The sequence below is a fragment of the Nansenia antarctica genome, assembly GCF_963989245.1.
Source record: "Nansenia antarctica genome assembly, chromosome: 18".
Taxonomy (NCBI): domain Eukaryota; kingdom Metazoa; phylum Chordata; class Actinopteri; order Argentiniformes; family Microstomatidae; genus Nansenia; species Nansenia antarctica.
Window position 1 is genome coordinate 17,837,109 of NC_137691.1, and position 22,181 is coordinate 17,859,289.

Below are 22,181 nucleotides of genomic sequence, written 5' to 3' on the forward strand. Positions count from 1 at the left end.
CCTGTAGCTAGTTGTTGCATCTGTCTGGTTGTCCCACATGCTTGGTGTGATATACAACCTGTCACACTGATGGCTACGAGACTGTAACTGTAACTGATAGTACCCTTTCTACTAGCATGGCTTGCATTCTCTTACTGATATGAGATATATGGTGAAGTAGTATGAAGTAGTTTGGGGTGCTGTAGCCAGGGAGCAACACCGGCAGCACTGACAATGACGATGATGCAACTGCATGGAGTCTGTTTCATCATGTCATTTGACATAGATTATCTATGAATGCACAGGCAACTTTTGTTTATTCCTGCAGTATTACTGTAGCTAACTTTATTGTTAGTGTCCGACTGTCTTTATCTTGAGCTGTCAACAAGTCATTGTGCTTTACAACAGTTTCAGATGGAATGTGAAGCATTTATACAAGGTTATTGAAGTTGTTACAGTTTGCATGGATGAACTGTCATTATGCATCAGGGATGGGGAACACTGGGTTCAAAAAGGTGGTTTGTAACTGAGGAACCAAGGTAAATAGTTTATTTATTAGTCTAATTTATTTATTTATTTATTTGGACACTGTTGTAGATGTGACTCATGGCTCTGTAGCTGAAAGCTCAAAGTTCAAAGCACATTATTTCTTGCCAGAACATGTCAGCAAATATTTGAAGGGAAACTTTACAGTAACTAATAATTGCACCACTCAGCTTATAGGCTAATAAACCATAATCTTGTTGTTGTTTATGACAGTGTTACTATTGTCTTCCCAGGGGTGGCCTAAATAAATATCCTTCTGCAAAAGGTTTAGATGGCAGAGCCAGCGTTGTGCATTCACCTTGTAAGCTATTGATTGATTCAATTGATTTGTTTTTTTGTGAATGTGATTGAAAGAATATCACAGTAATATGCTAACTGGAAAGTTTCAAATGGAAAAGAAGGCCTAATAGTTTTACATCTTACAATCTGGTCTGGAACCAAGACCGGGTGGTGTGAGGCCGTGCATGTGCCCTCAGGTTCCCTGTTAGTGTGATCCACATTAGTGAGATCCACATGCTTCTCCTATGGTGTTAATCAATACGGCGTGCAGCTTAATGCAATTTCCAAAACCTCACGAGTGTCCTCTTTGTGTGCGTGCGTGAGGGTGTGTGTGTGTGCGTGCTGCACATTTCAATTTCGTTTGGTGATGTTTTAGGGTCCAGACTACCTTGTGTGCTTTCTTAGGCAATCTCTCAAGGCTATGCCTCGTATCACTGACTCTTGGAACACAGTGGAACCACTGCTGCAAAGTCCCACAAAGTAATTGGTCAGTGGCCATGACACATAGTCAGTCAGGCATGTCGGAGGAGAGCAAAGGGCTCTCGCCTTGTGAGCCAAGGGGCCACATTCTGTTATCTGGCCAGTAACAACATGTTTAAGACAGTGGTGTATAGGCCTGGGCTGATTTTAGAATTCTCAAACCGGTATTCCAGCCCTCCAAATGAACTCGGTATACGGTAATACCTTTAAGTGGACTCATCATTGACTCAAACTTGTAGCAAATCTATGATGCAAGAAGTCTCTCTGTCTCTCTCTGTCTCTCTCTGTCTCTCTCTGTCTCTCTCTGTCTCTCTCTCTCTCTCTCTCTCTCTCTCTCTCTCTCTCTCTCTCTCTCTCTCTCTCTCTCTCTCTCTCTCTATGTGAGGCTTGTATGCAAGTTTAGTTTAGACTAACTTATTAAATAACCGTTGGTGGGTACTGCATAATAATGGCAAAGAACAGGCGGAGACAGTCTTGATGGTATTGACGGGGAACCAAACTGTATAAGCTTTAAATACGTTATTGGCCTGGTAGTACCAGTTCCATCTGCCCAAGGGCCAAGGCTGGTGCTGTCTAGCCTGCCCATCTCTGGGCTGCCCATCTCTGGGCTGCTCTGTGCTGTCTAGCCTGCCCATCTCTGGGCTGCCCATCTCTGGGCTGCTCTGTGCTGTCTACAGGGCTTAAAGTACTCCGGCACAGTGCCGGATTTCCGGCGCGGGAGAATAATAAATAAAAAAAAAAACTGCAATTGCGGCATTGCGCCGACGTGGTGGCGGGGGCGCTGTTTCACAAATAACTTAGCTTTCGTGTTTGCTAGCGAAACAGCTGATAGTTGATGTTGACTGCTCAAGGAGAATACATATTTGAAAGTACAGAATGCCTGAGAGCCTTATATTGCATTATATTACATTATATTTTGAATGGCCATCTGGTGCCTGAATATTGTTTTTTCCTTTACATATATAATGACATTTCCATCATAAATTGATGGCAAAAGGGCACAAATTGGTGCATATCAATTCACCAGAATGCAAGAAATTAAGTGTTTGATGCTCGTTTAAGGACCCCCAGACAGCCCTGCTTCATGGGTCCCCCCCGATGTCAAACACCACTGGTACCACCTCCGCCTCATTTTGAGCCAGGAAAACCCCTGAGTAGTGACGGGAAGCCTTATGGGACGTGGTGCCAAGAAGGAGAATATAAGTGATAGTGGCTTAATAAGTAATCAGTTTGTTCTTTTAAAGACATGTATATATTTTATTCTGTATTGTTATAGTGATAGTGGCTTAATAAGTGATGCAATCAGTTTGGCCTTTTTAAAGACATCTATTTTTATTTTTATTTTATTAAGTATAAAACAGTATTATGAATGAATGAATGAATGGTCTTTATTGTCATTACAGTTTTTCCCAATTGCTAAAACACAAAAGCCAATTATCTAAACCAAATGACCAGTTCTCTAAACACATTTAATAAAACTAGCTCCCATTTGCCAAAACCATAAACACATTTCACATGAAGACACAATTCACAAAACACAATCCTCCTTTTCTCATAAATCTAAACACATTTTGTCTTGCTAAAACACAAGTTGCAAAAAACTCTGCTCAAAATGTCAAATTCTCAATTCTCAATTAAAGCTCATGTGATGCAAAATGCTTGCCATAGTCAGCAAAATGTTAACACAATGAACACACTGGCTTCATTCATTAAACATAACGACTCAAAATGTAAGACACTTGTTGCAAATGATTGTGGTGTGTGTGTGTGTGTGTGTGTGGTATAGTTCCATAAATAAATAAAAAAACATCACACTCTGAACATTGTTTTCAGTGAGTATTGTTGTGTGTAATGGATCCTCTGTAGTGTTTGCATTGAGTTGTGATACAGTACAGTATTGTACATGTTACGGTACCTGTGGGAATACGGTAACATTTTTCAAACCTTTATTTACGTAAAACTCGATAGGACAACAGTGCAACAACTTCGCGGCTGAACTTTAGTAAAATTTCGGACATCATATGCCATTTAAAGGGGGGAAATAGATATCTAAAAATGCATGACTAGCATGCAAAATCAGCCTTACTGTAATGTAAAATATGTAATGTTAGATATAACGTTAGACAGGGAGCGCAGATTTATTTTTATGCATGACTATCATACATGTGGGAAAACTAGGGTTAGGGTTAGGTGCTAGGGTTACAGTAAGGTTAGGATTAGGGGTAGGGTTTGAGTTTGAGTTTTGAAGAGAGAAGGTGTGGTTTTGCTTATGTAGCTTTAGAAAAGTGTGTTGTGTTTAGAGTTTTGGGAAAATGGAGGAAAGTTTTGTGAAATGTGTTTTAGCAATTGAGAAAAACTGTAATACAGTACAGGTACCATACAACGAAATTTAGGAGGGGGGGCTCCCCTGGTGCTTGGAAAAAGACTAAAAACACGAGGTCCAAGGGTAAAATAAAAAAGGGAAAAGAGCTGGTTTACATAAATAAAGGCTATGTACACTATCTACTATACTACTATACTATACAATAAAACACTGTGCTGTACTCTATGCTATGCTATAAATATCCTAACTTTTCCTATATCTGAACCTTATGTACACAAGGGTTGTCATATTGCACATAGTATTGTTGCACATTCATTTAAAGTATTAATGCATTTTAACATTGAGACATATATTTTGTATTGACTATAAAATAGTATTAATGCATTTAAACATTGAGACAAGAAGCTGTCTTCTGTACCCGCTCTCCCAATATCTCAAACTGTGACCCCCCTCCCCAAGAAAAAGTTTCAGGCACAGGATTTTTTCCCACTTTAAGCCCTGTGTCTAGCCTGCCCATCTCTGGGCTGCCCATCTCTGGGCTGCTCTGTGCTGTCTAGCCTGCCCATCTCTGGGCTGCCCATCTCTGGGCTGCTCTGTGCTGTCTAGCCTGCCCATCTCTGGGCTGCCCCTCTCTGGGCTGCTCTGCTCTCCTCTGTGGTCCATCTCTGGGCTGCTCTCTGTGCTCTTTATGTTTCTACTTGTACCTTATCAGTCTGCCTCCAGAAGAGTCCTTAAACATGATTACTCAACAGTGCACTAGTTGATGTTTCATAATAAGCCAAATGCTTTATAATAAGCCAAAGCTCAGCTGGGTCCTTAGCCAATGGGCTGAGCTGTCTGTGTGCACGCCCCCCCCTCCCCTGCCTCAACGCCCCGTGGGACTCTGGGTGAACCTGGCTAGTCCACAGACTCCCTAACATTAGTACAGTATAGAGAGCTTTTTGTTTTGAAGTAGTACATATATATATATATATATATATATATATATTAGCTATGTATAATATTCTTATTATATATGATTATATATTATATTAGGCTATATGTATATATATATATATATATATATATATATATATATATATATATATATATAGCATAATATAATATATAATCATATTATATGCCAGTATGGCCTAGCTTGAATATTTCAGATAAGGACAGCAAACCTTAATTGAATATTATTTATTTATTTATTTATTTATTTATTACACTTACAAAGTGCTTTTCATTATACAAGAATAATCTCAAAGTGCAAACCCTAGACTACTCTGATTTGTCTTCCTTTTTTATAGTGACAGTTGAATCTACAGACCTGTAGAGTATCTATTCGGTTGTTAAGTCTGACGTCACGCGTGACGTTTAGCAATTTCCGGGTCGAAATAAAAAATTCCCCGCACCAGAGTACCAATGTACTAAAGCGGTAGAATGACAGTTCAATCGTTTTTTTAGACTCTGATCTATTCATACAACAAGGGACACAGCACTTTCTTGTTATTCCCATATTGTCAGCATCTTTGAGCCTTGGAAAAGCGCTATACAAATATAATGAATTATTATTATTACTGAGGCATTTCGAAGGCAGCGCCTCAGCCAAGGGTTGGACCCGGAAACACGTCACGACTTAACAACCGAATACTCTTAGTCAGAACTGGAATGTTACAGTTGAGTTGATTTGCATTTCGTTGTTGTTACATGTTTCCACCACAAGAAGAAGAGGGAGGGGATGCCAATGTCGTAACCAGGGAAGCAACGTTGTCTTCTCTGCTGTTTTAGGCCACCTGTGAATCACTGAGGAGTGGCTTCTTTTAATGTCAGGAGTAGTAATATTACACAGGTGTGGGGGTGACGTCCAGGCTGTTACCTAGATCCATTGTTCTATTATCACGGACCGTCCATTTGGTTGACAGTCGGTACACAGGTTTAATGTAGCGAGCTAAGCTATCAGATGTGCTTCTTTTTTAACTGCCATCGCTACAACCGGGAGTGTTGCTATTGCAAGGAAGATGATGGCGATAATATCTTATCCCAGTCCCTCCTGGAGATTGCCTCTCTCTCTCTCTCTCTCTCTCTCTGTCTCTCTCTCTCTCTCTCTCTCTCTGTCTCTCTCTCTCTCTGTCTCTCTCTCTCTCTCTCTCTCTCTCTCTCTCTCTCTCTCTCTCTCTCTCTCTCTCTCTCTCTCTCTGTGGCTTCTGATTGTTCCGTGACAATCCCTTGGCCTAAATGGAGTGGATGGAGTCCATCTGAGACATCCCCCCCCCCCTCCCTTCACCATGGCCAGATTTCTCTGCCTCGTGTCATTCTGGGAGAATCAGAGGGCAATTTGTAACGGCAGTTCTCCTATTAGTCAGTGACAGGACAGGGGGAGCGTGTGTCAGTCTGACTGATACTCGCCGGCCCTGTTGACACTTCTCCCCTGCCCTCTTTTCCGTCCTCTCCGCTCGCTGTTTTTTCTTTCGCCGTCCGTGTTACAAGGGCCTGATTGTTGTTTCGAGCGGGGCTGATGGACAGCAGTCATCTGTAAAATTGACTCCTCTTTTTTTTCTGGGAGCTGGAGGGGATGGGGGGGGCGGGGGATGGCCAATGAAAGGATTCTCTTCTTCTTCTTCCTCTTCCTCTTCTCTCTCTTCTGTCTCTTCTTCTTCTTCTTCTTCTTCTTCTTCTTCTTCTTCTGTCTCTCTCTTCTGTCTCTCTCTTCTGTCTCTCTCTTCTGTCTCTTCTTCTGTCTCTCTCTTCTGTCTCTTCTTCTGTCTCTTCTTCTGTCTCTTCTTCTCTTCTTTCTCTTACTCTTCTTCTTCTGTCTCTTCTCCTCCTCCTTCTTCTTTCTCTTCCTCTTCCTCCTCTTCCTCTTCTTCTTCTGTCTCCGTCCTCCTTCTGCCGCAGATGCTAGGCCCGCTAGACGTCAGCCAGAAATGACAGTCTAACCAGCTGTGTTTGTGAACGCGCCCCCCCGTGTATACGACGGTCGGGCTACGGGGGAACTCAGAGCACCGTCTCCTCTCTGCTTGCCAAGCTAACGTCTTTTTTGAGTTTCACCTTCAGAAAGACCGTAATCTGCGGTCTAAATATAGGCTGCGTGACAGATCTGGTCCTTAGCTTTCTTAGCTCTCTCACTTTTTCATTTTTTTTCCTCCTTTCCTGGATTAATTAATCATGTTGTTGATGAATTAATCTCTCCAGTAATGATCTGGGGAGTGGTGGGGACGCTCCGGGCCCCTCGGGGACTCGTCTTGTGTGTCTGTAGCTGCCCACAGCATCCCTCCGTCTATCCATCCTTCCCTGCCAGGAAGTAGGAGAGGTTGATGAGTGGGTGAGGGACACAAAAACAACCCCCCCAAAAAAGGCTGCAGAGACACGGTGCCACACGGATCAGGCTGCTTAGCAGCTTAGGTTGGCATGAGGGCTGGGGGGTCGGGGCTCGGGGGGGGGGGGGGGGTCTTCAAACACAGACACCCTTGACTGCCAGTGCCTGCTGCTGCTTTGCACTGCTTTGCGCTGCTCTGCGCGCCGGCCTTGGGTGTCCCAGTGGAAACCACAGACAGCGAAGGACGGGTCCCGTCAGTGTTTAATGACCCGTGTGATTTCTCCGTGCGTCCTCTGAGGCAGGCCGACCTGTCTCCTTAGGCTCTTGTCTGTCGCCCCTCCCCCCCCCCCCCTAATCTCTCTCTGGCCCCCCTGGTCTCCCTCAGCAGCCCCCCCCCCCACCCCATCTCTCTGTCCCCTGGCTCCCCCAGGCTGACAGAACACCAGGGGAGCTGGGCCTCACGTTCGCCCGTTAATGTGTCAACCTCCTCCCCTGACGACTCAGCCCTTTGGCCACCCTGGAGAGGAGGAGGAGGAGGAGGAGGAGGAGGAGGAGGAGAGGAGAGGAAGATAGCCTCTCAGCAGCACAACAGCAGTCGCTGGGGAGGAATAACCGCAGGCTGTCTCTGAGGAGTTCGTTCTAGCCGTTGAGTTTGAGGGGCGACGAAGACCTGACGTGTGTAACGTGCCACCGCCCCTTTAAGCTCCAGATGCAGACAAGCGCAGTTGTTCAGTAAAGCGTTGTACTTACCTCGTCATCAAAGTGTAAGTGTCGAGTCATTACTGTTTTGTTAGTCTCGCGAGACTAGCCATACCTCCGAATCAAGCTGCTGTCACACCTCCTTTGGAGGCCTGAAGAATGTGACTTGGATTGAACAGGACGGACAGAGCGTCGGGAGAACGCGCTCGCAATTTCATTGGTTTGATATGATTGGTTTGACATGTGACATGTGGCTACTTACTGCAAAGGACTTCCCCGAACTAGGAAAGGAAAGGGATTCAAAGTTTGTGATTGCACAGAGTACAACGAAATGCATTTATGCTCTAGAGGGGGCATTTAGGCAAGGGGGTCACAGCTATTATAGGCGACCCCCCGGAGCAATTAGGGGTTCAGTGTCTTGCTCAGGGGCACTCCAACACGACACCCGCCGGGGATTCGAACCGGTGCGAGCTGCCTACTTTGAGATCATCAGACCGGTTGAGCCACAGCCGCCCTCCGAGAAAGTCTGGTCTTAAACAAGGTTAGGCCACAAAACTGGTTAACCAATAGACATGTGATGTCATGAATAACCTGTCATCTGAATGAACCTGGTTAGGCTCGTCTTCTGTTCTCCTCTATTTATGATCGCTTGTTGGGCTAAGTACCTATATAGGCCTACTCTGTACATACTAGTCTAGGTGAAAACTAGTGTTGTTCCGATACCATTTTTTGATCCCGATACCGATACCGATACCTGACCGTGCAGTACTTGCCGATACCGAGTACCGATCCGATACCACGGCGTTTTGGAAAAAAAAAAAAAAAAAAAAAAAAACGCATACTCACCTCGATGTCAAATTATTGCTAACACTTAGTCTGGCACTGCTCAAAACCTTTGTAAAACAGGAAAAAAGACCAACAGAGAGTGAATGCTATAGAACTTTTTTTTATTATCTACCTGGTATGGTGACAAGAAAATCAACCCCTTATAAAACCTGAAATGTGGCTCTCACAGATGCCAATCAGTGCAATATCTATTTAAGATATAAAACAGTCGTAGTAGTAGTGCAACAGCAAGTGAACATTTACAAACAAAATAACTTTAAGATATAAAACAGTCGTAGTAGTAGTGCAACAGCAAGTAAACATTTACAAACAAAATAACTTTAAGATATAAAACCGTACAAGTAGTGCAACAGCAAGTAAACATTTACAAACAAAATAAGGCCCATTTGAGACTAACATAAGATGTAGGCCTACCTGAGGGAATAATACTATTTTAGAAGTCGCTGGTCCAAATATCCGTAGTGAAGCTGATGGCCTGCACCTTTCCTAGCTTATCTGAAACATGCTCAGTCACCTTCTTATTGAGGGCAGGGACGGCCGTCTCCGTGATGTATTTGCGACCTGGTATTTTGTATTTAGGTACCGCGTGAGCCATAAAAAGGCGGAATCCCACATTGTCAACAAAGGAGAGGGGCAGGTCACAGAGCACAATCATTTCAGACATTTTCTCAGTCATATTTCTTGCCATTTCACTCGTCGCGTCCCACTGGTCCTTTTTATGGAATGCGCTACTCAGCATTTGTTGTTTTGCTCCATCCGTTCTCTTGCTCGCTGTCGCTGCAGTAGATGACAGAAACTCGTCGTGCTCTTTAATATGTTTTAGCTTTAAATGCTTAATTAAGTTGCTAGTATTGAAACTGGCAGCTTTAGTGCCACCCCTCGACACATTGAGACCGCAAATTGTGCATTTAGCCGTTGTACACACCGGACTATCCACCTTGAAATATCTCCAAACCGCCGACATGTTTTCCTCTATAGCATGCGTGTTTGTTTTTCCGCGATAGTGAAGTGAAAACAAAAGCTGCCACGCCATTGGTTGAGAGCAGCTGCTCTGGGAGGAGCATGCCTGGGCATGTCTGCGCATGTCTGTGTTAGGAAGGCGGTGTCAGGTTACAGACAAGCTGAGAAAAACGCAACGTGGTATCGGGAGTTATTATTTGTTCGTACTCGCCGATACCGATACCAGCATTTTTGTGCGTATCGGTGGCTATGCCGATACTAGTATCGGTATCGGAACAACACTAGTGAAAACATTCACCTTGCTACATCAGGGTTTTTCCTGCATAGAGAATCTACCACCTAATCTAATCTTCAGCACGACTCAGGAAACTGCCTATGGATGGACTCTGCCCCCCATGCCCCCCATAACCCCCCCCCCTGGTTGAGCCAGGCAAACCTGCAGTATGAGACTGAGAGAGGAGCAGTTCGCTCCTCCAGACTCACAGCGGGCTGTGGTTAGTGTGATTTAGTCCAGTGTTTCCTCTACATGCATTTATTGGTGGCGGGATACTCACTAGGATAATAGGCTCGGGCCCGGCGAAGAAGACCCATACCCTGGTCCAAAACCATTGCTCTCTCGTCCCCCCACCCCCCACCCCCCCCCGAGTGCTTTTCTTATTGTTTGGGATGATGAAGTGAGGAGGAGAACAGCCATCATATCCTACATTCTTCACCACCTCCAGACAGGAGAGAAAACTCTCCTCTCTCTCTCTCTCTCTCTCTCTCTCAACAATAGAGTTGTACATCACCCTCCTCCATACCCGGTACAGCTGGGACCATAGTTAGGCAGGGAGGGGGGATGGGGGCCATGGCTAAAGGGTGAACATCATCATCCCCACAGTACTGTTGTTTAAGCCTAAGTAATGAGAGTGGGTTATTTATTTATTCATGTGTTTAATGTTTATTGTTATGTGCATGATCTGCTTATCGCGCACTCTCTCTCTCTCTTTCTCCCTCTCTCTCTCTCTCTCCCCCCCTCGCCACAAGTGTAGTTCTTTTTCTGCCCTTTGTAATAAAGGAAATGTAGATCACGTAGCCAATCTGCACCGCACGTGAGGGCGAGGGATCTTATCTGTCCTGTCCCGTAATGTCTTTGCATGCAGGGGTAGAATAGATGACTCGGAGGGAGGGCGCTTAGGTGGCGTAGCGGACTAAGCGTCGACCATGTAACCGCAGGGTTCCCGGTTCGATTCCGGCCGCGGACACATCCTGCATGTCATCCCTTCTTTCTCTCTCACCCATCCGTCCTGTCAAATCTCTACTATCTCTGTCACAATAAACATTTAAAATATGAGTGGGACTGCCCCATTCCATAAAATAACAAAAAAAAGAAGGAAAAAAAGAATAGATGACTCGTATAGTAGTTGAATACGTTATGATCCGTTAGGAAGTGTCCCTTGGATCTGTCAAGGCAAACCTGGTACACACAGTTCAACCTGGTACACACAGTTCAACTCACAGGGAACAACACTTGACCGACGCAGATATAACTCCAGGTCATTCTCAGTGGCGACATAGCCTACCAGACGACACAGGAGGGTATCTATCCACCAGTGTCCAGTAGGGGTGTAACGGTACACAAAAGGTTCGGTACAGCAGGGTAGAAATTCACAAAACATAGATAGATAGATGTCCTCCCGTAGGTTGCGAGAATGATGGCAGATGCCTTGGATAAGTCGTGGACAAATGTAGTTTGTTTATAAAGGGCTGGTACGATTTGCTGAAATGCGAGGGGTTAACGAGAGGGAACGACGTAACGAGGCTCGATCGCTTTCGACACGTGTTTAAAACCTGGTGTTCTCGACAACATAGTATGATCCGCTGTTATAGAAACACCTATGGCGTTTGTTGTGGCCCGGTCTAAATTGTTAGCGAGAGGCTGCTTAAATGCCATAGCTGGGTTTGCACGCTTCACGTTTTTTCTCGTACCTGTGATGTTCACATTCGGGTCGATGCCGACTCAAATGAGTGAGCAGGTTCGATGTACAGCCAGCTGCATAACCCGATCGCAGTTGAACAATGTCGTCGTATGTAACTGAGAAACCGTGATGTTCCCAAACAGGAGACTAAGGGAAGCCGGAGGAACTTCAAGCTCTAGTTTTATCTGCGTTTGCCGTAACGACTGCTAAATTACTAACAATCTCTCTCTGTGGCGTGTGTGCGCATGCGTACCGACTGAGATGACTTTAACACACATAAAGTGCAGTGGGTAAAAGTATGCCGCGTTCATTCGGTACACACACGCATACTGAACCGAAGGAAACCTTGTTCCAGTGTCCAGGCATGCAGGGATCGCCTGAGGCCCTGTTTTTCAAGCCTCTCCAAAAATGGAACCAACCTTCCTTCCTCCAAACCCCATGAATAAACCACCAGTCTAGCCTAACGTGACTCGATTGGGGAAAGTCGTGCGGTGTGGTGGAAAGCCCTACTTTGATCCAAATATGTTAGGACGACAATTAGCCTACGTGGAGGAAGGGAGGGTGTATTTGGAAGTGTTGGAACGGGGCCTGACTGCAGGATGGAAGGACGGAGGGAGAGCTGAAAGTGTTGACTCTGTGCGGCTCCCCTCCGCACCCCCACGCTGAGGCAGTGACAGCAGTGGAACCCGGGAGGGAACCGAACTCCAGATTAGATAAGACGGAAGTGCTGAATGTGTTCTCTCTCTCTCCCTCTCTCCCTCTCTCCCCTCAGTACTGCTGATAGAGGCATAATTGAACAACCCCACTCATTATTGATATCGCACAAACACCCAGCTTCTAATTATATTCCATATTAGAGTGCATGAGGCAAAGGCTGAATTATTCTATTTATGTAAGTTAGTATTTAGATTGAGGACATGCTTCAAAGAGAAACATGGGAGAGAGAGAGAGAGTGTGTGTGTGTGTGTGTGTGTGTGTGTGTGTGTCGTATGTTCAATGTAACAAGTCTTGTCATACTGTGGAAGTAGATCATTTATAAGTTGTTATCTCCAATTCATTGAGGCACCCAATACCATTTCCCCCCCATTCTTATCTCCTTAGTTCACCTTCTAATCTACCTCCTGACCACTGTTATTGACTAGGCTAGGCTAATAGGCCATGCAAGTCAATGTCATGTGGATCAAGTCTTGCTGTTACGATTGCTGTTATTAATGAAATAGGCCCTAGTTTTTTTTTTTTTTATTCTCTCTTTGTGGGGAAGCCTCCTTCAGTTGCATGTATCTATGCATCTCTCTTTCAAATGCCACAGTATGTTCCAACGTCATTCTAGCGCAACATGTGGGCACTGCCTCCACCTGATCCTACTGTTGTTTTATGGTGGCCTAACAATAGACATGTTGATATTATCTAGGCCTGAGAAGACAACGTCATACAGGTGCACCTGTCTCTGGAAGCCTTTTCTGACACCTCATTTGCATTCGTGGAGGTGTGTGTTGTCCGCTAAACCTGCTCGGAAAACTTTCCTGCGAAAAGCGCGAGAAAGTTTCTCGCTCTCCCTTCACAGGTTGTGCACTGAAATATAAAATTAGCCGTGTGTGTGTGTGTGTGTGTGTGTGTGTGTGCGAGGTTACAGCAACGACGTGGGAGTGAGAGACTAGACGAAAACGTTACAGATCTTTTTATGTTGTTATGAGAAGTGTAAAGATATTCAGTTTGTTATGAAATTAGGTAATTCATTTGGAAACACTGTTCTCATGTGGATACGTGAATGACTCCTCTCTTCTCTCTCCCCCTGTATTTGCCCTCCCTCTCCTCTCTCCCCATCTCCCCCCCCGCCACCCTCTTCTCTCTTCTCTCTCCCTCTGTGTCTGCCCTCCCTCTCTCCACCTCCCCTCCCACCCTCTCGCTCCCACCCTCTCTTCTCTCTCCCGACCCCCTCCTCTTTCCCCCTCTCCCCCCACCCTCTCCCCCTCCCCAGCCCCTGCGCCAACGTGCCCCGGTGTCCCTGGCCGCTGGCCTGCGGGGGCAGCAGGCGGTGGCGGTGAGAGGGCAGCAGTCCCACGCCGCCACCCACAGCGTGGAGGACGACAGGCCCTGGACGGGGCAGGACAGCCTGGCCAATGACGACCCAGAGATGTGGGAGCTGCTGCAGAAGGAGAAGGACCGGCAGTGTCGCGGTCTGGAGCTCATCGCCTCTGAGGTGAGACTGGCCACTAGAACCAGACATGTATATGTTACGGTTAGGGATGCACGATATTATCGGCCCGATATTGGGAAATTAATGTTATTAAATATTTATCGGTTTTATTAAATGTTTGCCGATATAGAGCCGATAATATGAAGCCGGAAATATTTCCGGTTCCGGTTGTCGCGCTGATGATGCTGCGCCTGCGTACAGCCATGCAGTCAATTGGTAAGGTAAGGTAAATAGATAGCCAATGTTCACCATCTCTGTAGTCTGCTCTAAAATACGCAATCAAACAGTGCAGGCAACCCATGCTGTTCTGTGAATGAGACGAGCTATTGACTGATGGCTTTCTACTGCCAAATCATATTATTACAGCAAACATGTCGGGTAGTTTGGCATCTGTTCTCTGAACAACAAGGAGAGGCTCATTCCGACATTGACTTCTGTTTTCGTTTTCGCGATTTCAAAATAAAAGCGCGAGCTAAGTGTTGTTGAAAATGAATGACACGTCGCTAGTCAACTAACACAGCTTGTTTTGTGAGCCTGCTAACAATGTAAAGTAGTGTTCTAGTTAACTACGAAACAATGTAAAGTAGTGTTCTAGTTAACTAGGTAACAATGTAAAGTAGTGTTGTAGTTAACTAGGTAACAATGTAAAGTAGTGTTCTAGTTAACTAGGTAACAATGTAAAGTAGTGTTGTAGTTAACTAGGTAACAATGTAAAGTAGTGTTATAGTTAACTAGGTAACAATGTAAAGTAGTGTTATAGTTAACTAGGTAACAATGTAAAGTAGTGTTCCAGTTAACTAGGTAACAATGCAAATTAGTGTTATAGTTAACTAGGTAACAATGTAAAGTAGTGTTCTATATAACTAGGTAACAATGTAAAGTAGTGTTCTAGTTAACTAGGTAACAATGTAAAGTAGTGTTCTAGTTAACTAGGTAACAATGTAAAGTAGTGTTCTAGTTAACTAGGTAACAATGTAAAGTAGTGTTCTATATAACTAGGTAACAATGTAAAGTAGTGTTGTAGTTAACTAGGTAACAATGTAAAGTAGTGTTATAGTTAACTAGGTAACAATGTAAAGTAGTGTTATAGTTAACTAGGTAGCAGTGGGGATTACTCACCCAATCCATGCATTGCAATAGTTTGGCTTGACTAGCGAGTGTGATGTGATTTTCAACAATGTTGAAATGTATTTCCTTTTTTTAAATAAATGAACATTTGAAGAGTCAGAAGTGTTCTCTTTGTTGTGTTAACAATAGTGATGTAAGTTAGATTTGGTGAGATCACTATGGAATACTAAATCATCAATCTTTGCTCACTACATAGCCTTTCTTACCTTCAGGTGTGCATGAACTACAGGTTATCAACTGTGAAATTATATCTGTTCTCATATCGGTTATCATATCGGTTATCGGCGACGAGAAGCGGGTAAACATCGGTTATCGGTATCGGTTGGAAAAAATGCATATCGTGCATCCCTAGTTACGGTACATGTGGGAAAACTAGGGTTAGGGTTAGGTGCTAGGGTTACGGTTAGGGTTAGGGGTAGGGTTAGGGTTAGGGTTAGGGTTAGACATGCCAGCATCTACCAAGTCACACTAGCACCTAACCCTAACCATAACCCTAGTTTTCCCACATGTACCGTATTCCCACATGTACCGGAACATATACACTCACACTCAGTGGAGGGGTGTGGGGAATGTTTTCTTGGCACACTTTGGGCCTGTTAATATCAATCCATCATTGCTTGAATGCCACAGCTTATTTGACTATTATTGCTGACTGATGTGCATTCCTTTCATGGACACAATGTACCATCTTCTAACGGCTACTTCCAGCATGATAATGCACCATGTCACAAAGCAAAAGTCATCTCAAACTGGTTTCATCAACATGACAATGAGTTCAGTGTTCTTCAGTGGCCTTCCCAGTCACCGGATCTGAATCCAATAGATCACCTTTGGGTTGTGGTAGAACAGGAGATTCACAGCTTGAAAGTTCACCTGAAAAATCTGCAGGAATTGCGTGATGCAATCATGTCATCATGGACCACTATTTCAATGCACAGATGGGGCTTGGCCCCAAATGCGTCGTGCGAGTGTGGCGCAGAGGACCAAACCGCAGACCATGTTATTCTGGATTGCCCAGTGTACCACCCACCCAACGGGATGCATGGTCTGTCGGTATTAGATGACGAGACGATGACGTGGCTTCTGGAGGGGTGTCCAGAAATATAGCCCGGGTGAGCCCCTCAACCAGGTCTCGGGGTGGTAAAAGGGTAGCCCCTCGGCCCCGAGCCTGGTGGAGTGGAGAGGAAACAACAACCCATACGCCGAAGATGGACCACTATCTCAAAGGAATGTTTCCAACATCTTGTGGAATCAATGCCACTCCCCAGTAATAGTATAGTGTTCCTAATAAAGTGAGTGTATATATACAGTGGTGGAAAATAAGAATTCAACACATCAACAACAATTTCTTTACATATTTCAAAACATTTTCAACATATTTCCATTGCAGCTATTCACATGAAATGTAGACCAGACATTGGTATTAACTGAATAAAACTACACAGCTAAAGAAATTGTAACATTCCAATCCATTAAAAAAAGCCATGACAGGAAAAACGTGGTGAACACAGTAGGAAAAAGCACGAAACCAGCTTGTGCGACTAATGACTTCTCCTACCTGTGCTAATTAGAATCAGCTGGGTTAGTGCATGTTGGTGGGTAATTACTTTCCCTCTTGGAAAAGGGGTTTCTCACCTCTGAATGCAAGTAAACAAATCATTTGTCACCAAGCTTTCCTGGGAGAAACAACTCATAATGGGTAGAGGCAAAGAGCTCTCCCAAGACCTTCACAACAAGATTGTTGAGCAGCATAGTAATGGCACTGGTTACCGATTCCTCAACTCCTAAATGTTCCTATAAGCACCATTGGGGCTATGATCCGATAGTGGAAGGAACATCACTCGACCATCAACCCGGCCACGCACAGGAGCTGCTCGCAAGATTTCGGACCGGGCAGTCAGAAGAGTAGCCAAAGAGCCACGGCTCTCGGCTCCATGGCTGTATCTCTTCACGTGGTACTGGTGGAATCCAAATGATCGAAGGGAAGATGAATGGAGCCATGTACTGGGAAGTTCTTGAAGAATCTGTCACCATCCAGCAGGATTATGAGGAGGAGATGCAGGTGGATCTTCCAACAGGACGACCATCCAAGGCATACTGCAAAGGAGGTGTTGGACTGGCCTAGTCAATCGGCAGATTTAAATCCAATAGAACATTTGTGGGAGGAACTGAAGATCAAGATTCACCAGCGGGCCCCCCTTTTTGTATGGATCGGAGTGTTATAATATCTTAAGCTGTGTAGTTTTGAGTTAATACCGATGTCTGGTCGAGATTTCATGTGACAGTGTTTTGAAGAAAACTGGGACGATAAGAACAAAGCTGTTCTTATGCTCTAGGACAGTGGTTCTCAACTGGTCTGGCTTTGGGACATGTTCCTAAGGTCATTAAGTCGCGACCCACTTTTATAGAATATTTAAAAATAATCATTTATTTAAAATTAAAATAAATAAAAATTAAAAAGGGCTAGTAAACAATGTCAAATACGTTAGTAAACACTTTGTCATCATGACTTTTTTTTTTGTTGTTACATAAAATAAACAAAGAGCACATTACTCTAGCAATAGCAAACTGATCCTGATGAATAAACTGATATGAGTATGTACGTCACAACTGTGTGCTGCTGATCCTGGTGATAATGAATAAAAATGAACATCATAACTACAAAGCCGTGTTTACACACACAATATGATAATCTCTCTGCCTAGGCCTACTAAACAGGCTGTCACTCAACAGGCATTTGGGGGAAGCAAATGAGATAATTGGGGATGTGCTTTACTCCCGATAAGAGTTTCAGAGTCTGGGGTGATGGTAGACAGAGCTACTCTCAGGTCATGCTCAGTGTCCAACCTGTTCCTCTGCTTGGACTTGAGCTGGACCAAAGTTGAGAAGCCACATTTGCACAAACAGGTAACAGATAGGCAGTGCTGAACGGTAGGAGGATTTTGTCTGCATGAGTGGCGAGGGACGGATACTCTCCCATTACATCGTTGCACCAGAACTGGGGGAGGCTTACATCACAGAATTTCCTTTTCAGCGTCTGATCACATGACCGCTCCACCAGCTGATTTTCTTCATCGCTTGGCAACGTGACGCGTTTCCATGTCGATTTCAAAGGGGTCAAGTATGCAGCGATCATCTCCATGTTTCTCCGGGAAGCGGTCATGAAACCGAGCTTGCAGTTTAGTGAAATGCACCATGAGAATTATTTTCAGGGCATTTTTGCCCTCGCATAGACACGTTTAATGTGTCGAGGTGCTTGAACGCATCACCAAGATACGCAATTTGGCGAGTTATTAGCCAGCGAACCTCAGAGTGATACAACACCTACATGTGCTATAAGAGCCACACAGTCCTTTTTTTATCATCAACGTACATAAATACCTATTTGACATCCTCTGGGTCATGTTGGCACTTCGCCATATTTAGCTACTGCTCGAATCACAGTCGACAGGCGAAGTTCACGTTGTCAATCTAATTTTGCCGTGACCATGACAACGGCTTGCCTACTTTGCACGTCTGTCAAAAAATTAAAGTCTGACATCAGAAAGCTGAGCACTAGAACGATTTTTTCTAACAACTACGTTGTTTCTAGTGGAAGTTGGATTTTTTTTTTGGGTCCACACACTCAACAGTTGAGAAACTGTGACATCTCTGAAAAAAGAGACAAGGCATCATAACAGCCCCTCCCAAATAACCCAAAATGTCACACAATTAGCAGTAGAATCATTTATTAATTATCATGTCGACGCAGTTGCAGCTGTTGACTGTGAATCGTTAGAACGATTTTATAAAAAGCCACGTATGGATATGTAAGGATAGAATTATTGGAAAATCAGTGCACAGTGTACTCAGTGTGTACTCCCCCCAAACGAGGTGTGAAACAGAAGGATTTAGTTCTCTAGGGAATAGCTCTTTATCTGGTGTTGTCGTCCTCGCCCTCTCTCCCAGACCCACAGCGCCTGCTCAGTGGACTATGTCAGCCTCCTCTCTACACAAAGCCTGGCCATTCTAGTGTGAGATAAAGCTGATATCTTCATCCCGCTCTCCACGGCTCACTCGGCAGGACACACACACACACACACACACACACACACACATTTCAGTGTACACACACACACTCGCCGTACCCTCCTTGAAGTGCCAGTGCTTGCTGGTGGGCTTTAAAAAGAAAACACAGGCGATTGCATTTCCAATTCTAATGTGTGGGGGGGGGGGGGGTGAGCATGACAGACGGACACAGCAGAGAGCTGTTACCTGAGCTGTTATCTCCCCCCATCTCCTCCTGCCACCGCTGTGTGTGTGTGTGTGTGTGTGTGTGTGTGTATATAAAGCAACAACAGTGTGTGTGTGTGTGTGTGTGTGTGTGTGTGTGTGTGTGAATAAAGCAACAACTGTGTGTGTGTGTGTGTCTAAGATGGACGTGTCAGGACACCATGCTGGGGGTGTCCATCCTCTGGTCCCTGCCAGGCTGGCTGTGTGCCAGCACCTATAGCCCGGCGGTCTACCTGCCCTCTAAACACTTGACACCTACCACACAGAGAAAGTGTTGAGGATGCCAGACATCATCACACACCCCAGACCGCTCATCATGTCTGGTGTTTGTCTTTCTCCAGTGTGTGTGTACAAGGGAAGCTGTCCTCCCAGTCCAGTCAGTCTTGTGTTCTTGAGTCTTGTGAAGGGGTTCGATACACTGATGATCTCTTTTAGGTTGGAGGGGTGGGGGGGGGGAGTCTTCTCTTACAATCTCTGAGTTTTACTTGCCACCCTCGTCCTTCTTTCCAGTGCATTGACCCTTGTGTGTTTTTTGTTTTTTGTTTTTGTTTTTTACAGAATTTCTGCAGCAGAGCTGCACTGGAGGCCCTAGGCTCCTGTCTCAACAATAAGTATTCAGAAGGATACCCCGGGAGGAGGTGAGACTGTGGACACACCACTAAAACTCTGCTCTACGCCACTACTACCTCTCTCTCTCTCTCTCTGGTCTCTCTCTCTCTGTCTCTCTGGTCTCTCTCTGTCTGTCTCTCTGGTCTCTCTCTGTCTCTCTGGTCTCTGTCTCTCTGGTCTCTCTCTCTCTCTCTCTCTCTTTCTCTGGTCTCTCTCTGTCTCTCTCTGTCTGGTCTCTGTCTCTCTGGTCTCTCTCTCTCTCTCTCTCTCTTTCTCTGGTCTCTGTCTGTCTAGTCTCTCTGTCTCTCTGGTCTCTGTCTCTCTCTCTCTGGTCTCTGTCTCTCTGGTCTCTCTCTCTCTCTCTCTGTCTGATCTCTGTCTCTCTCTCTGGTGTCTGTCTCTCTCTGTCTGTCTGATCTCTGTCTCTCTGGTCTCTGTCTCTCTCTCTGTCTGTCTGGTCTCTCTCTCTCTGTCTCTCTGGTCTCTGTCTCTGTCTGTCTGTCTGGTCTCTCTCTCTGTCTGTCTGGTCTCTGTCTCTCTGTCTGTCTGTCTGGTCTCTGTCTCTCTCTCTCTGGTGTCTGTCTCAATCTCTCTGTCTCTCTGGTCTCTGTCTCTGTCTCTCTGGTCTCTGTCTCTCTGGTCTCTGTCTCTCTGGTCTCTGTCTCTCTGGTCTCTGTCTCTCTCTCTCTGTCTGTCTGGTCACTGTCTCTCTCTGTCTGTCTCTCTGTCTGTCTGGTCTCTGTCTCTCTCTGTCTGTCTGGTCACTGTCTCTCTCTGTCTGTTTGGTCACTGTCTCTCTGGTCTCTGTCTCTCTGGTCTGTCTCTTTGTGGTCTCCCTCTCTGTTCTCTCAAGCGTCTCTCTCCTTTCTGAGAAACGGCGCGCTCTAGATATGGTCATACTCTATAACACGCTGTCTCTGTGTTGACTTAGAATCTCATTCATATTTACACGTCATGGTTAGAATGAATTAATCACACCTCCAATGCTAAGTGGAAATGTGTGGGCTGACATGATATCCAAAATATCGTTGATTATTTCAAACCCTCAATTGTTCGTTTTTTTTATGATTATCGCACACTGTGTACATTCGCTTTGCCTCCCACTGTTTTCTGTCTGTAATGAAATCGTAATCAAATTGAAGGGAAAGTGCTGTATTTGTCTCCCATCCCCACCCACCTACAGGACATACACAACCTCTCTTTCTGTTCACCTAATTCCACTGAACAGGTCAGGGGGGGTCCCTTTCCCAAACGCTTGGTGAGCTTAAGTAACGCTTCATTTGTCCCAGAAAGCCAGCCCGCGAACGGCGCGAGAGAATAACAATTGCAAAATCAATGTCTGCAGGTCAAATGTTATGCGAGTGAACTAACGAAAACGTGTTTAAAGAAGAACTCTGTTGCCGGGTCTCGACGGTCCCCCCAAAAAAGGCTAAAGTACCACTTTAGCTTCGAAGCTTTTCCAAAAACTCCCCTCCCTGATCAGTATTCAAATGACATGGTCCTGCTTTTTATGCTGGTGACAGAAGTGTGAAGAATAGGAATAAGATCACTGAAGGATAGAGAAAGGACTGGACAGGTAAAAGGCAGGGAGTTATTCCCCAGGACAACTTCAGACACTTATGGACATGATAAAGTAGGCGCTACATACAAGTGGGCAAATGGACTGCACTTATACTGGACTGCACTTATACTGCACTTATACTGCACTTATAGCGCCTTTATCCATAGCACTTTACAATGGCCTCACATTCACACACCAGTGGCAGCAAGGTGCCGGCGGCCCGCTCATTTTGAGCAATTTGGGGTTCAGTGTCTTGCCCAAGGACACCTCGACTTGTGGACAGGAGGAGCCGGGGATCGAACCGTCGACCTTGCGATCATTAGATGCCGGCTCTACCTCCTGAGCCACAGCCACCCCCCACTGTCACATGTCAACGAACGCAAGTAAACGTTACATTAAAGTGGACTCTAAAAGATATGTTATGGTTAATAACGATTGATAATGGTTTGCTCATCCCTGTGTGACAGACACTCAATTATATCGGTTTCCATTAAGAATACCCAAAACGCTAATTATTACCATGCTCTCTAGTTATAACGAGTCGCAAGGAGTTTGCGTTTGGTACGATACCTGACTCCGATGCCTCAACTCTACGCGTCGTTAACGATGCACGTGAACATTCGACGTTGACGGGATAACCCGGCCGCGATTATATCCTGCAGAACCTTTACCTAGCGCACGACATCATCAAGGCTCAAGTCAAATGGACTGCAACGGTAAATGGACTTATATAGCCACCTTATTCCAAAGCGCTTTACAACGGCCTCTCATTCACCCATTCACACATATTCACACACCAATGGCGGCCAAGCTACCACGCAAGGCGGCGGCCCGCTCGTCGGGAGCAATTTGGGGTTCGGTGTCTTGCCTAAGGACACCTCAACACGTGGCCAGCCGGGGATCGAACCGCCGACCTTGCGATCGTTACCACACGACCTTGTGACGCCGGCTCTACCTTCTGAGCCACAGCCGCTCCACCGTCGCGGCCGCGTGACTACCAGGCTTCTAGGTACGCGACAGTAGGGACCCTACAGGGACTGCTG

The 22,181-nt window shown here is 45.2% G+C and overlaps 1 protein-coding gene across 1 annotated transcript in view; it reads left to right on the plus strand.

Moving 5' to 3' along the window:
- The window catches only part of shmt2 (serine hydroxymethyltransferase 2 (mitochondrial)), a 36,174-nt gene that overhangs the window by 469 nt on the left and 13,524 nt on the right, over positions 1-22,181 (plus strand). Inside the window, exons 2-3 of the mRNA XM_080548211.1 lie at positions 13,350-13,571; positions 19,527-19,606. Of these exons, the coding sequence (XP_080404337.1) occupies positions 13,350-13,571; positions 19,527-19,606 (302 nt within the window). The remainder of the gene's footprint in view (positions 1-13,349; positions 13,572-19,526; positions 19,607-22,181) is intronic.